Source organism: Panicum virgatum, chromosome 1N (genome assembly GCF_016808335.1).
Source record: "Panicum virgatum strain AP13 chromosome 1N, P.virgatum_v5, whole genome shotgun sequence".
NCBI lineage: Eukaryota > Viridiplantae > Streptophyta > Magnoliopsida > Poales > Poaceae > Panicum > Panicum virgatum.
This window is the reverse complement of record NC_053145.1, coordinates 7,419,020-7,432,269: the sequence shown is the minus strand read 5'-3', so window position 1 is coordinate 7,432,269 and position 13,250 is coordinate 7,419,020. Positions and strand designations below refer to the sequence as shown.

Here is a 13,250-nt window from a genome sequence, read left to right as displayed (position 1 = left end):
CACTTGATGAGTACTCCGTGGGACCCACTTTCCATACCCGTCCGACACTAGACAGACACTAGTTACTAGTATGTATAGACTCGCTCGAGTCTTGGCTACGCATGGCAAAAATTTTAGCTAGGCCCAGTCCATATGGGGCGGACCGGCACCCGACCTTGAAATGTTGGCAGCCCAGCCTGCCAGTCCATATGGAGCAGGGCCGGACGCCCGGACCGGACGCAGAGCCGCGCATGTGGCCGCGCCGGGAGGAAACATTAGCCCCCGTCTTGATGCCCTGTCTCGGGCTCGCCCCGCCGGCGTCGGGAAGCACGGGCCAAGTGCCCAAGTGGAGGAGCGCTTTCCGCCGCCTCCTCCTCCTCCATCTGTGCTGACTGCTGAAAAAGAAGCTGATACCTCGCCCAACTTTGGTTTGGGTTTTCCCGGAATTTGGCGAGATCAGGGGGAGGAAAAGAAGCTCTTGTTGCCCCTCCACTGCGACCTGCATTACTACATGGGAACTTGATGACACCGTCTAATCTAATCTCTTTTGGATTTGCGTCTTTTGGTTTTCCTGGCCTGCCCTCCTTTTGCTTGCCTGACTGTCGAAGCCAATCCCAAGGCCCCCAAAAGTGCTCTCTTCCCTTAGCGCGGCTCACGCCAAAAAAAAAAAAACTACCGCCGGCGAGTCGAGTTAACTGATTCCGTGATTGCCAACCAACCAACCAACCCATCTCCAGGCCTCATCAGAGACAGCGGCAGGGTGAACCGGCATAACTGACGCGCCCATGAGCCCGTGCCTGCACCAGCTAGCCTCTGATTCTCATCTCATCTATGTCCTCGCCACCGACACCCCTCTCGCTGGGCCCGTTCACCCGGCCCACCGCGACAATGATGGCCTAATCGGCTCCGTCTCCCCCCATCCGTCCACGCTTTTTACTGTTAACCCCCTCTGTCTCATCTCATCCATGCCATGTTTGCCGTCGCCCGCTGCGGCAATCATGCTGTTCTTTTTCCCTTTTTTTCTCTTATCTTTTTAAATTTGTTACTGTCACGGTGAGCACCACAGTAGTACTACATGCCTTGGATCCCAGGCCCCACTCGCCTCGTTTGACAGGCCAACAGTGCCGGAGGCCGGAGGCTGCGTAAAAAAAAATTCCCTCTGGCAAGCTGGAACAGCGCTGGTGCTGATTAGCGAATGTGCTCGGTACGGTGGGCAAGCGAGCGAGACCGTCGGTGTGAGGCTGGCTCATTCTTGCCAGCAGGTGCAGACCTCCTGAGTTAGGAGTCGCCAACGCTCCCTCCCGCCATTTCTTATTCAGGGCACCAGTGGATCTGCGGTTTTGGCGCCAGTTGCACCTGCAAATATCTTATCTCTCGAGTCCACTCTAAAATACTCCTAGTTTGGAGTTTAAAAAAAGTTGTTCTGAAAATGCATTTTTTCTTTTTCTTTTTTCTTAAAAAAAAAGAAAGGGAAGTGAGGGCTAGCTAGGAGCCTAGTAGTAGGAGTGTACTAGACAAACAGTGATGAGCAGCGGGGCGTAGTGCAAAACCCTACGCCCTCCCCCCTGATGCCGCGCTAAGCACGTGCCCGGCCTCTATAAACCCCCCTCGCTCTCGCGCACTCCCACTCCGCAGCCCGCCCGCGCCCCAACACAGACCCACACGCACCCGCGCCCCCAGCGCAGCCAGGCAGCCAGCACCCTCGCCGGCGGCCGCATTGCCCTGCGCCGGTCGCGCGCCTCCGGACCGAGCGATGGACGCGGCGGCGGCGCTGCCGGAGGCGTGGTCGCAGGTGCGCGCGCCGGTGATCGTGCCGCTGCTGCGGCTGGCGGTGGCCGTGTGCCTCACCATGTCCGTGCTGCTCTTCCTGGAGCGGATGTACATGGCCGTCGTCATCGCCGGGGTGCGCCTGCTGCGGCTCCGCCCCGAGCGCCGCTACCGCTGCGACCCCATCCCCGAGGACGACCCGGAGCTCGGCTCCGCCGCCTTCCCCTCCGTGCTCGTCCAGATCCCCATGTTCAACGAGCGCGAGGTACATCCGCATTGCGCGCGCCCGCCATTGCTGGGGCCTCCTGCAATGGCGGCGGCCGGCGGGATGCATGGATTCCGGCTAACCTTGGGTGGGTGCTGCTGCAGGTGTACCAGCTGTCGATCGGCGCGGTGTGCGGGCTGTCGTGGCCGTCGGACCGGCTGGTGGTGCAGGTGCTCGACGACTCCACGGACGAAGTGATTAAGGTAGAACTAAAGCTCACGGCAGAGGCTGATTCCTCCTAATCATGTGGTTACCTTGGCGCTGCCATCATCAGCAGCGCCATCTCCGACCTGTCGGTGGGTTGGGTGGCCATTGATACGGGCTCGGAGGGGTAGAATAGGCACAGTAAAAATAGGGAAAGTAGGTGGGGTGCCGCCGAGGGGAAAGGGCTTTGCCTGACCTTTTTACTTTTTTGTCCCCAATTGAAAGAGGCCGCCGCGCCCGGGCACCCTGCCAGGGCCAGGCCTGGCCCTGGCCCGACCACGCTAGCTTGTCCTCTTTTCTCACGCTACACATGTCGCGTCACGCTACGGCTACGGCCCCCCGCCGCGCTGTGGCTGAGGTGTGGGTTTACTGCACTGGCGCTTGCAATGGGACGAGGCTCCGCTGCAGTTACGTCCCCCGCAGTTGAGTCACTGCGTGTGGGGCCTGCACGCAGTGGGGCCCACGTGGCAGTGACCCAACTGCAGGGGACGTTACTGCAGCGGATCCGGTTCCCTTGCAATGTGCAAGTGAAAACCCACATGTACCCTCACTCCCTCCCCTACCTACCAGCTACACTACACATGGCCTAGCCGCAACACTTTCTAAGCATAGCAGATCATATCCGTGAAAAGGAGAGGGGAAAAAAAACTTCGGCCGATGTTTAGATGCCGTAAAGACAAAATATAAAATTTATGTAAATTGTTTGTATGGTGTACTAAATATAGTCAAAAAATAAATCGCATTATAAAAATAAACTGTAAATCGCAAGATGAATCTAATGAGTCTAATTAGGACGACACTAAACTGCTACAGTAAACATGTTCTAGTGATGTATTAATTAGGTTCATTAGATTCATCTCGCAGTTTACAGACGAGATCTGTAATTAATTTTGTAATTAGTTTATATTTAATACTTCAAATATTAAAGATTCTCTGATAAAAATACAAAAATATAAAATGCAAAGTGATCTAAACACACCCTAAACATAGAATTTTGCTGAGGTTTGGTTTACATCTCAATTACCGCGGATTCATTTCTAGTTTCAGGGCACATTAACTTTTCGCATAATTATTTAGTAGTAGTAAAAAATATCTCCGGCGCCGCAACGGCAATAAAAAAAAGGAGATCCCGCGGCGCCCCGGATTTGCTGCGCGGCGCCACCACGCCTTGTAGAGCCGCGCATTAATTGCCGGGGGGGGACGTGGGTAGGGAGCAATAAAGGCCGCCCGCTAATTAAGCGGCCCGAGCTCGTGTTTAATCCGTACCTGATCCTCCGCGCAAAGGATCCCAGTAGCACATTTACTAGGAGGCACGTGCAAAGGCCGTGCCGGGTGCTGACCGCCCGAGCTCGGGCCGGTAGCAGCTGCTCCAGCCATTACGCCAGTTTCAGTGGGTTTCATAGAGGGTTATTGACATGACAAAAAGAGAAAAGATTGAATTTTCTAGAATGTGACGAGAGTTTCATCATCATAAAACTCATATAGTATAGTTATCTAATTTTTATTCTAGATAACTGTGCCATAAAATTGTGCACCGAGACTGGCCTTAGAGACAATTGCAATTCCGGTTGTGGGAAAAAATTCTTTCCATTCCGGTAATTATCAGGGGGGTGAAATGAAATGAACTGAACTGACCGGGGTGGGGTGGTGATTTTGGTGGGCATGCAGGAAATGGTGCAGCTGGAGTGCGAGCGGTGGGCGCGCAAGGGCGTGAACATCACGTACCAGATCCGGGACGACCGGCGCGGGTACAAGGCCGGCGCGCTCCGGGCCGGGATGAAGCACGCGTACGTGCGGGAGTGCGAGTACGTGGCCATCTTCGACGCCGACTTCCAGCCCGACCCGGACTTCCTCCGCCGCACCATCCCCTACCTCGTCCACAACCCGGAGATCGCCCTCGTCCAGGCGCGCTGGAGGTTCGGTGAGTGCCTAGCCTAGCTACTCTCTCTGCTTCCTTGCCGTGCACCGCCGCTACCTCGCTCGTGGCCTCGTGTACGTTTTCTTTGTCGGCGGTAACGTGTAACATAAGGTTAGTGTACGTAATCCGCGGGATTATTGCTTGGGATGCACGGGGTTTGAGCTGAAACCGGGGTCTGCGATTGACTTTCGGGGCCACCCCCGGGGCACGTGTACAACGGCCTCGGCTTTCGGCCTGGTGGTTGTAGAGCCTTGAGCCGTCGGATTTGTTTTTTGAAAGAAAGCTGAGCCGTCGGATTATTTACGGGCGGTGTCTGGTGCACCGGACGCCGGCGCCACCGACGGTCTCGATCTCGCACACCCGCACCGCGTGATGCGCTCGGATCACGGCCGTCGGTGGCTGATCAACTCTCTAAGTGGTGGCCCCCCCACCCCGGCGCGCCACGCGCGCCTGTGACCGCGGCATCTGCATGTGACCGCGCCCCGCTCGTGGGGGCGGGGCGGCCTTCGTATCACGGGCGTCGGCGTACGGTACGGGGTTACCCCGGATCTCCTGACGGGCGCGTGTGATGCCGTTGGGATCCTACGGGTTCCTCGTCACGTCTCCCCCGCCGGGACCGCGCGCCGCGGGCCGGACGGCGGCGCCGGACCCCCCTCGCTCGTGCCCGCGACCGAGGTGCTCCGGCCGGAACAGCACGGCCGATCTTGGCAGGCCGCGGCCGGGCTCTCGCTGCCGGCCCCGTCCTTGTCTCGTCGGCAGGGCCGCGCTGTCGCCCTCGGGGCCGTCGGTGACCCGATCTGCCGCGGTTAATCTGAGGTGTAGTTGTGCATCTGCAGGCCGTTTACTATTCGGGCGCCTCCTGACAGTGGCAGCACCGTAGCAGCAGCAGCAGCATATTCTCTCGTGCCGCGCAGAGGGAGCTTCTACACAAGCTGCTGCTGCCCCTACGTCAGATTCTGCTGCCACGTGGCACCGACGCGCAGCACGTCAGAGGGTGCAGTGGAGCTAGAGGCTCACTCACTCACCCCATCTCAGCACGGACTAGAGGCTCTCTCACTCACTCTCCCTGTATCCCAAGTGTCGTCGAGTCTCTCTATCCGGAACTAGTCCGGGAACTGCGCGTACGTGTCCCCGGGCGCGGGGTCCGCCCCTGCCGCCGGCCGGACAGGTTTTCCGCGGCCATGTGGCGCGGTCCGCCCGTCGGTGATCCCGGGACGACGACGCAGGCGCGCGTGGGCGCGAGGTGATTGACCGCGACCGGGACCCGCCGTGTCTCTGCTTTGGTGCGGGGCAGGCACGGGCACCGGCCCCCTGCACTAAAGCCTCCTTGCGTCGGGCCTCCCATCGGCGGGGGATAAAGAACACGGCCATCATGCTGCAATTAGTAGTGGCATCGGAGCCCATGTCTTATGGTATGGTATGGTGTGGAGACCATCAAGATCCAGACGATGCTGGGTGTGTTTGGGGAGATGGTAGAGCAGTAGGGTGTGCGTGGTCTGAAACTGAACTGAGCTGCAGTGATGGATGAGCTTGATCCTTTCTCTGCAACTTTTGGCTTTCCCAGAAGGGTGGATTGCAACTTCTTGTTTAGATGCCTACTACTCATTATCCCTGTAACTTGGTAAGAGCTGCTGAGCTAGTAGTACTCACATGGTTTTGATTGCGATGCTGGTTTTCCTTTCCCAGCCTGACCACAGGCACATTGCTTGGTCTGCTGGTCCAATTGGTCACTGACCACGACCTATATAAGTGACAGAACAGAACAGAAAAGAATTCAGAGTAGCTTGCACATGTATCCACGGCAGTGCTGGTCCGATGCAGCAGTACAGTATTTGTCTGCTCAACTGAACAGCATAGGAAAAAAAAAAAGATGCCCATGTTTTTTTAGCCATTATTTCGCGGCCTGTACTTTTTTTTTCTTGTTGTCTTCGAGGTCACTTGTTTTCCTCGTGATTGTGACCATGCCATTGATGATGAATAATTGATGATTGTATCTGATTGATGTTCCCTGTGGTGATCATCAGTGAACGCGGACGAGTGTCTGATGACGAGGATGCAGGAGATGTCCCTGGACTACCACTTCACGGTGGAGCAGGAGGTGAGCTCCTCCGTCTGCGCCTTCTTCGGCTTCAACGGTAACTACTGATAAGCTCACATCCGATGCTCTCTCGACTTACCACTGTAATTCCACATTTTTTTCCTATCATGTTCGCAGCATCTAACTAGTCTTTTTCATCCAGGAACTGCTGGTGTGTGGCGCATTTCTGCGGTTAATGAGGCCGGAGGGTGGAAGGACAGGACCACGGTGGAGGACATGGACCTTGCTATTCGGGCGAGCCTCAAGGGCTGGAAGTTTGTCTACCTCGGTGATGTTCAGGTACAGTCCATACCAATCATGGCCTCCGACAATTTCAGATACCATCCAATGCATCTTTCCGCCTTACTATCATTGCATTACCGCCGTTTCTTCTTTCCGAGACAATAGTACATTCAGATTGCCCAAGAGGAAAGTCAAGCTAAAACCATGATGCGTGCAATTTTCAGGTGAAAAGTGAGCTGCCGAGCACCTTCAAGGCTTTCCGGTTCCAGCAGCACAGGTGGTCATGCGGGCCCGCAAACCTGTTCAGGAAAATGCTTATGGAGATTGTGACGAATAAGGTCTGTCTAAACACGAGTTCAGAAGTTTAGATGCTCAAAACACAGTTGAGCTGATTGAAATTTAGGGCGACTAGAACATGTTGCTAACTCACATGCTATTGATTATGATGCAGAAAGTGACAATCTGGAAGAAGATCCATGTCATCTACAACTTTTTCTTGATACGCAAGATCGTGGCGCATATTATAACCTTTTCATTCTACTGCCTTGTCATCCCAGCAACAATCTTTGTCCCAGAGGTGCGCATACCGAAGTGGGGCTGTGTCTACATTCCCTCGGCCATCACCCTTCTCAATTCTGTTGGCACTCCCAGGTGAATACCTTTTAGTGAATATCACAAAGCCAATCAAATATACTCATCAGTTAATGATCTTGATCTTGGTGATCAAACCGCATGATTACCTAACCTGAGGACATCAATTTTTTGTAGGTCTTTTCACTTGCTTTTCTTCTGGGTTGCCTTTGAGAACGTCATGTCCCTGCACAGAACAAAAGCCACATTGATCGGTTTGTTAGAGGCTGGCAGGGCCAATGAATGGGTCGTGACAGCGAAGCTCGGCAGCGCTATGAAGATGAAATCATCTAATAAAGCAGGACTCAAGAAACAGTTCATGAGGATATGGGAGAGGTATGGGGCGATTACATCTACTATTTTCCCCCGTGTTCTTTTTTAAGTCTTGCAACTAATGTTCAGTAACAAAATTCAGGTTGCACATTACGGAGCTTGGTGTGGGAACCTTCCTCTTCTCCTGCGGATGGTATGATCTTGCGTATGGGAGGGACCATTTTTACATCTACCTCTTCTTCCAGTCCATAGCTTTCTTCATTATCGGTTTTGGCTACGTTGGCACAATCGTCCCGCAGTCATAACAGAAGTGTTCAGTTCATCCGCCTTTGCCTTTTGCATTGTCTTCAGCAAGGTTCGTAGTGGATAACCAGTTTGAAGTAAAGATCATAAGGTCCTCTCTTCCATCGTCTTTTTTGGGACCGGCCATGTAGCCTTCCATCGTATGTGCTACTGTAAAATAGGAAATGCAGTGTTGTAAGATCACTGCAGGAAAATTTAGAGATTGGTGCCGTATGGGCAGGGAATGTTGTGGCGTTTTTGCTTATATATTATAGCAAGTATGTGCTGTGTTTTAAGGGGCGCAGGATGGCTGCTTCCAATGTACTAGTAACATACAGAAAAGGAGGTTCAGACATGTGTTGAGACAAATCAAGTGTTCATCCTTCTCTTGTACGACGCTACATTTCACACGTGCTGAATATAGTCCCCTCTTGTAGTGTCTTCTCATGTCCACAATGTACTACTACTCTACCTTTCTGCTTGTAACATGTTTTGTATACCTAGAGGTGCTAGAGTGTTGGGCTTTAGAGTTCTTTACACTTTCAGTGAAGCCTCCATCTCAGGACTTTCATGGAGGATGCTTATCGAGCCAAATGCCTTATATTTGGGCAAAATACTTTCCAAACTTCTTTTTTCTTGGGGGATTGAAGCTTAAAGCTCTAAATCGTGGACATGGGACCCTACCCTAAATGTAAGAAAACACATGATCAATGCTGTGCAATGGTACATTTTTACTTGTGGGTGTACAAGCTAAATTCTGAAGTCCCCTGTTGTGGCTGTACAAGCTACAAGTATGAACTCTGAAGTAAAGACTTCTCATGTGCACAGTGTAACCCACAGTGCCTTTCAGATTGGAACCTTGTTGATCTTGCCTTTTACATTTTGTGGTACATATGGAGGACTGCAAAGGCCGCAATGAACACAATATTTCGGCCTCGTTTGGATAGACGTGGTTGGGGGGGGGGGGGGGGGGGGGGGGGTTCGGAGCCCAAACCCCGTCTCCTGTGGATCGAAGCCCACGTCGGGGCGAGCTCCCCCATTGGGCCAAAATTTACATTTGGCAAGACGCGGGTCGGCGTGGATCATAGCCCAATACCCGTCGACCCACGGGGGAGACAAAAATCTCCACCTGACCCGTGGTGTGGAAACCCTATCTATTCCTCGCGTTCGTGTGCTGCGTCGCCTCGCCACCGCCTTGCACGCGCCATCGCCTCGCCTGCGCGTGCTGCGTCGCCTTGCCCTTCAAACGCGCAGCGCCGCATTCTCGGCACCTTCCAACCCCGGCGGCTCTCGTCGTCCGCAACCCTCGGCATCTCCCTCGAATTCAAGTATCCACTCCGGTAGCCCCTCATCGATCCCACGGTTTCCGGTAAGCCTCTCCCTCCTCGCTTGCGTCCCCTCTTCTCTCAATTCGTATTGCACTTCTTCTCTGTTTCGATTTGAACTTCCTCTTCTCTGATGTACAGATCTTAATCTTGTGAAATTCACCAGTCATGCTATCTCTGTGCGCTGTGTTCTGATGCTTAGGATTGATAAATTCGCTTGGACCATTTTCAGCATGTTCCTAGGCGAGGAAACCACCTAGGTTAATATTTGTTCAGGATCTTTAGCGTAAGCGTTGGCTAGTGTTTTGCAGCAGACATACTAATTTACGTGTTTCACCTAATATATCAAGGACTGACCTTAGTTTTGCTTTTTGATTGTCGTTAAGCGCATTGGTATGTTTCTGGCACTGCATTTGTGCTTGTGTTTTTTTTATTAAGCTATCTAATGGATTCATGGCTCTATGTTGGCCTGATTCTGCTTCTGTTATCACTTTTACTTAAACTAAATTACTAAATTTGGGACCTAACTGTCATGACTGTTATCGTAGCATATCATTGTTTATGAATTAGCTTCTCTATTAACTGATTTTGTAGCTGAATTACTTCCTGGTGCATATGCTAGCATAGTTTTGTCACTTTTCTGAAGGACATGACTCTGTTTTAATAGTTACGGTGTTGTTTCTTCATACATGTAGAATATTTGAAGGTTTAGAAAAATGAATTCGAGGGTGGACAATCTAGTTAGGAGGAGGGCGGAAGATGAGGATGAGATGATGCTATTTATATTACCTACAGTGTACCTTTTAAGTAGCAATGGAGGAAGGAAAAAGAGACCTAGGCATACATCTAAGCTGTCTGGCAAAGAGAAACTAAAAGAAATCTTAGAGGGACATCCGAAGAACTGTTGTGTTGCATTCCGCATGGAGCCAATTGTCTTTAGAGAGATTGCGGACTTTCTCAAAAGAGAGCATCTGTTACGTGACACAAGGGGTGTGAGAGTGGATGAGAGATTAGGATTCTTCCTATTTATGCTGTCTCATAATGCTAGTTATGAGGATCTGCAATATGAATTTAAACACAGTGGTGCGACCATCCATCGCCATATTAAGGCAGTTTTCAATATAATCCCAGCTCTCACCTATAGATTTGTGAAGCCTGCTATTGGAACTGGTCCACACTGGAAGATTAGTACAGATCCTCGGTTCTTTCCCTACTTCGAAAACTGCCTAGGAGCCATTGATGGTACTCATATTCCTATTACCATCGATGAAGAAAAGCAAGCTCCCTATAGGAACCGCAAGGGTACATTGAGCCAGAACGTGGTGCTAGCATGTGATTTTGACCTGAACTTCACTTTTATATCATCTGGTTGGGAGGGCTCTGCTACAGATGCTAGGGTTCTGAGGTCTGTATTACTTAGAGGATTTCATGTTCCTGAGGGCAAATATTATCTTGTTGATGGTGGATATGCTAACACACCATCTTTCCTTGCACCCTATCGTGGCGTCCGTTACCACTTAAAGGAGTTTGGCCATGGTCATCATCGGCCAAGCAATTATAAGGAGCTATTCAATCATCGCCATGCATTGCTGCGGAATCACATAGAGAGAGCAATCGGTGTTTTGAAGAAGCGCTTCCCTATCTTAAAAATTGGCACACATCACCCAATTGAGAACCAAGTGAAGATACCAGCAGCAGCAGTGATATTTCACAATCTTATACGGATGTATAATGGGGATGAGGGTTGGTTGGATCATCAACCAGATAACATACCACCAGAAGATTTTGTTGATCTTCCTGAAGGTGACGATCACTATAACAATGATGTGATGTCACTTACTAGTCAAATAGATAATGGGAATTATCTTAGGGATATGATTGCAATGAATATGTGGAATGACTAGTCACAACCAGTCCTGATTTTTTTTATAATGTAAGTTTATTCTTTTATGGAAGGAATGTGTTACCTATTATGTTTGTGTTATCTATGCTCATGACAGTTGTGATAATTCTTCACAGATGGCTTTTTGGTGATGTATGCAAGAGGTTCGCCAAAGTTCAACATGATGCAAGCTACATCTAAGCAAAGGAAGTTGTCACCAAGAGGTGGTGGTGTACACAAGAGAGCATCACCTAAAGCAACACAGCAAGGTATGTGATAAGTCCAGACAATTTACATTAATCAGATTTCAATTTTGCCACTCTAAATTTGCACATCTTAATTTAATTTAATTATCTACAGTGGTTCGCAAAAGAGCAAATTGGAATCTAGGACTTGAAAAGGGTTTGGTTGAACTTCTACACTACCACAACAATGATTGTTACAAAAGTCAGAATGGATGGTCCTCAGAGGCATGGAATAGAATTATAAAAATGTTTCAAGAAAGGTTTACACATGTTTCTTTCTCGAGGTTGCAAATTCAAGAGAAAGAGAAGGAACTGAAGAGGGATTACAACCTACTCAAAGAAGCTAAAAAACAAAGTGGGGTACATTGGAATGAAGTTTTGGGCCTTATTGAAGCTAAACCCCCAATTTGGGATAACATAATCCTGGTAAAGCTCGAAAATAACTTGAATTTCTGTTTTACATTTAGCTCTAAATTGCCTATTGGATTTGCTATTTTTCTTGTTGAGATATAAAATAACTTCAATTTCTGTTTTCAACAGTCCTATCCTAAAGCTAAAAAGTTCCAGACCAAGCCTTTTCCCTTGTTTGATTCACTTGGAGAGTTGTATGATGGTAAATTTCCAATGATAAATATTTGACATTCTCAATAAGTATAAATATGCACTATGCTTGTGTTCACACTAATGGACATAATTTCTTGCTCAGGACATGTAGTCGAGGGATCCTTGAACTTCACATCTCTTGAGCCAACAACATTAGAACCAGCAAGGGGCACAAAAGTCGGTGCTAGTGAAGACTTGGAGCTTGACGACAACAATTCTGCACAATTTGCCAATCTTGATGATGATGACAGTGATGATGAAGTGAGGATCTTGCAACAGTCCGAACCAAGATGTGTTGCTGCTATGGGATCAAATAGGCCTAGGCCTGCTGCAACAAGGTCAGGAAAAGAACCTACTGCAACAAGTTCAGGAAAAGAACCTACTGTACCAAGATCAAGAAAAGAACTTAATGCAACAAATGGAGGAGTCAAGGTTGGGAAAAGACAGAATCAAGAAAATATCACTGGCATGTTGAAGAATTACATGGAAATGAAAGCAAAGCAAATTGAAGAGGAGGCTGCAGAAAAAGCAAAGACTGTAGCAGAAGAAGCTGATTACTCTATCAAGAATTGCATAAGTCTTGTGAACAGTATTGAAGAACTCTCTAGTGAGGAAAAGGCTGAAGCTTTTAATGTGTTCAAGGATGCACAAAACAGGCAGATCTTCATGACTGCGGAACCTGTTGCACGCCTAATATGGCTGAGGAACAAAATAGTATGGTTACTAACATATATTGGTTCAGTCCTTGTGATTAGTAATGACATCTGCTCCTGATGTAACCAGTTTGTTCCTCTTTGCAGCGGAAAGGGGATGTTAATTCTGTATTGAGGGGTGGTTCTACTTTGGCTTGAGGTGATTGCTCTTTCTCAGTTTATTAGTAAAACAAAAATAAATACCTTGATGTGCTGTCAATGCTTTATTTATGCATCAATGCTTTACTTATGCAGTTAACATTCTTTGGCTTTCATGTTCACATATTCTTTTGTTTCAGGGCTAACTGATGCATATCAAGAGGTTTTGGTAGCATACGACTTATTTTGGTTTAGGGCTACTGATGCAAATCTGGAGGTTTTGGTAGCAGGCGACTTGTTTTGTTTCAGGGCTACTAATGCATATTAGGAGCTTTTGATAGCAGACGACGTGTTTCTAATTTTTTTAACCTGATAATTATGCATGAGTAACTCATTTGTGGGCATTTTGAGAGCAATCTGATTGTCTTGTACTAGGGCAATGTACTGCCAAAAGTTGTTCCTTTCAGATTGTGCAGAACTTAGTGTTTGTGAGGCATGTCATATATGCAGTTCGCACTTGAGCCATTCAAATAATTTCACTGATCTGTTATCAGTTTGTTGTTTGATTGAGGATGTACATACGTGCATTTTGTGTTTGATGATTGCAATAGCTTGAAGCCAATCCTTGAGAAGGAAACATATTTTTATTTCTGGTGAATGATTACTTCTAGTTGTTTATTACTATAGGTAGCACGGGGCCGCTAGGGAGCGATTCCGTCCTACCAATCCAAGTCATCCCAAATGATATAGTTAAGCCATGGATTAA

At 49.1% G+C, this 13,250-nt stretch overlaps 2 protein-coding genes across 4 annotated transcripts; both read left to right on the top strand.

The window, feature by feature from the left end:
• The first annotated feature begins 1,321 nt into the window (after positions 1-1,321).
• LOC120654937 (glucomannan 4-beta-mannosyltransferase 1) lies at positions 1,322-8,165 on the top strand. Its single transcript, XM_039932619.1, has 9 exons — positions 1,322-2,011; positions 2,116-2,214; positions 3,884-4,136; positions 6,158-6,268; positions 6,374-6,510; positions 6,678-6,791; positions 6,905-7,104; positions 7,222-7,419; positions 7,499-8,165. Exons 1-9 carry the CDS (start codon positions 1,733-1,735, stop codon positions 7,659-7,661), a joined length of 1,554 nt encoding a protein of 517 aa, XP_039788553.1. The 5' UTR covers positions 1,322-1,732; the 3' UTR covers positions 7,662-8,165.
• Positions 8,166-8,775: 610 nt separating this feature from the next.
• Positions 8,776-13,061, top strand: LOC120654936. Of its 3 annotated transcripts, XM_039932618.1 has the most exons (8): positions 8,805-9,007; positions 9,659-10,896; positions 10,983-11,114; positions 11,206-11,516; positions 11,631-11,703; positions 11,797-12,407; positions 12,494-12,545; positions 12,685-13,061. In XM_039932618.1, exons 3-7 carry the CDS (start codon positions 10,997-10,999, stop codon positions 12,542-12,544), a joined length of 1,164 nt encoding a protein of 387 aa, XP_039788552.1. In that variant the 5' UTR covers positions 8,805-9,007; positions 9,659-10,896; positions 10,983-10,996; the 3' UTR covers position 12,545; positions 12,685-13,061. The 3 variants fall into 3 exon arrangements, with proteins under 3 accessions (XP_039788550.1, XP_039788552.1, XP_039788551.1); XM_039932617.1 differs by lacking the exon at positions 9,659-10,896; XM_039932616.1 differs by lacking the exons at positions 10,983-11,114; positions 11,206-11,516; positions 11,631-11,703; ... (1 more) ...; positions 12,494-12,545; positions 12,685-13,061 and having other exon boundaries at positions 8,776-9,007.
• Positions 13,062-13,250: the final 189 nt, after the last annotated feature.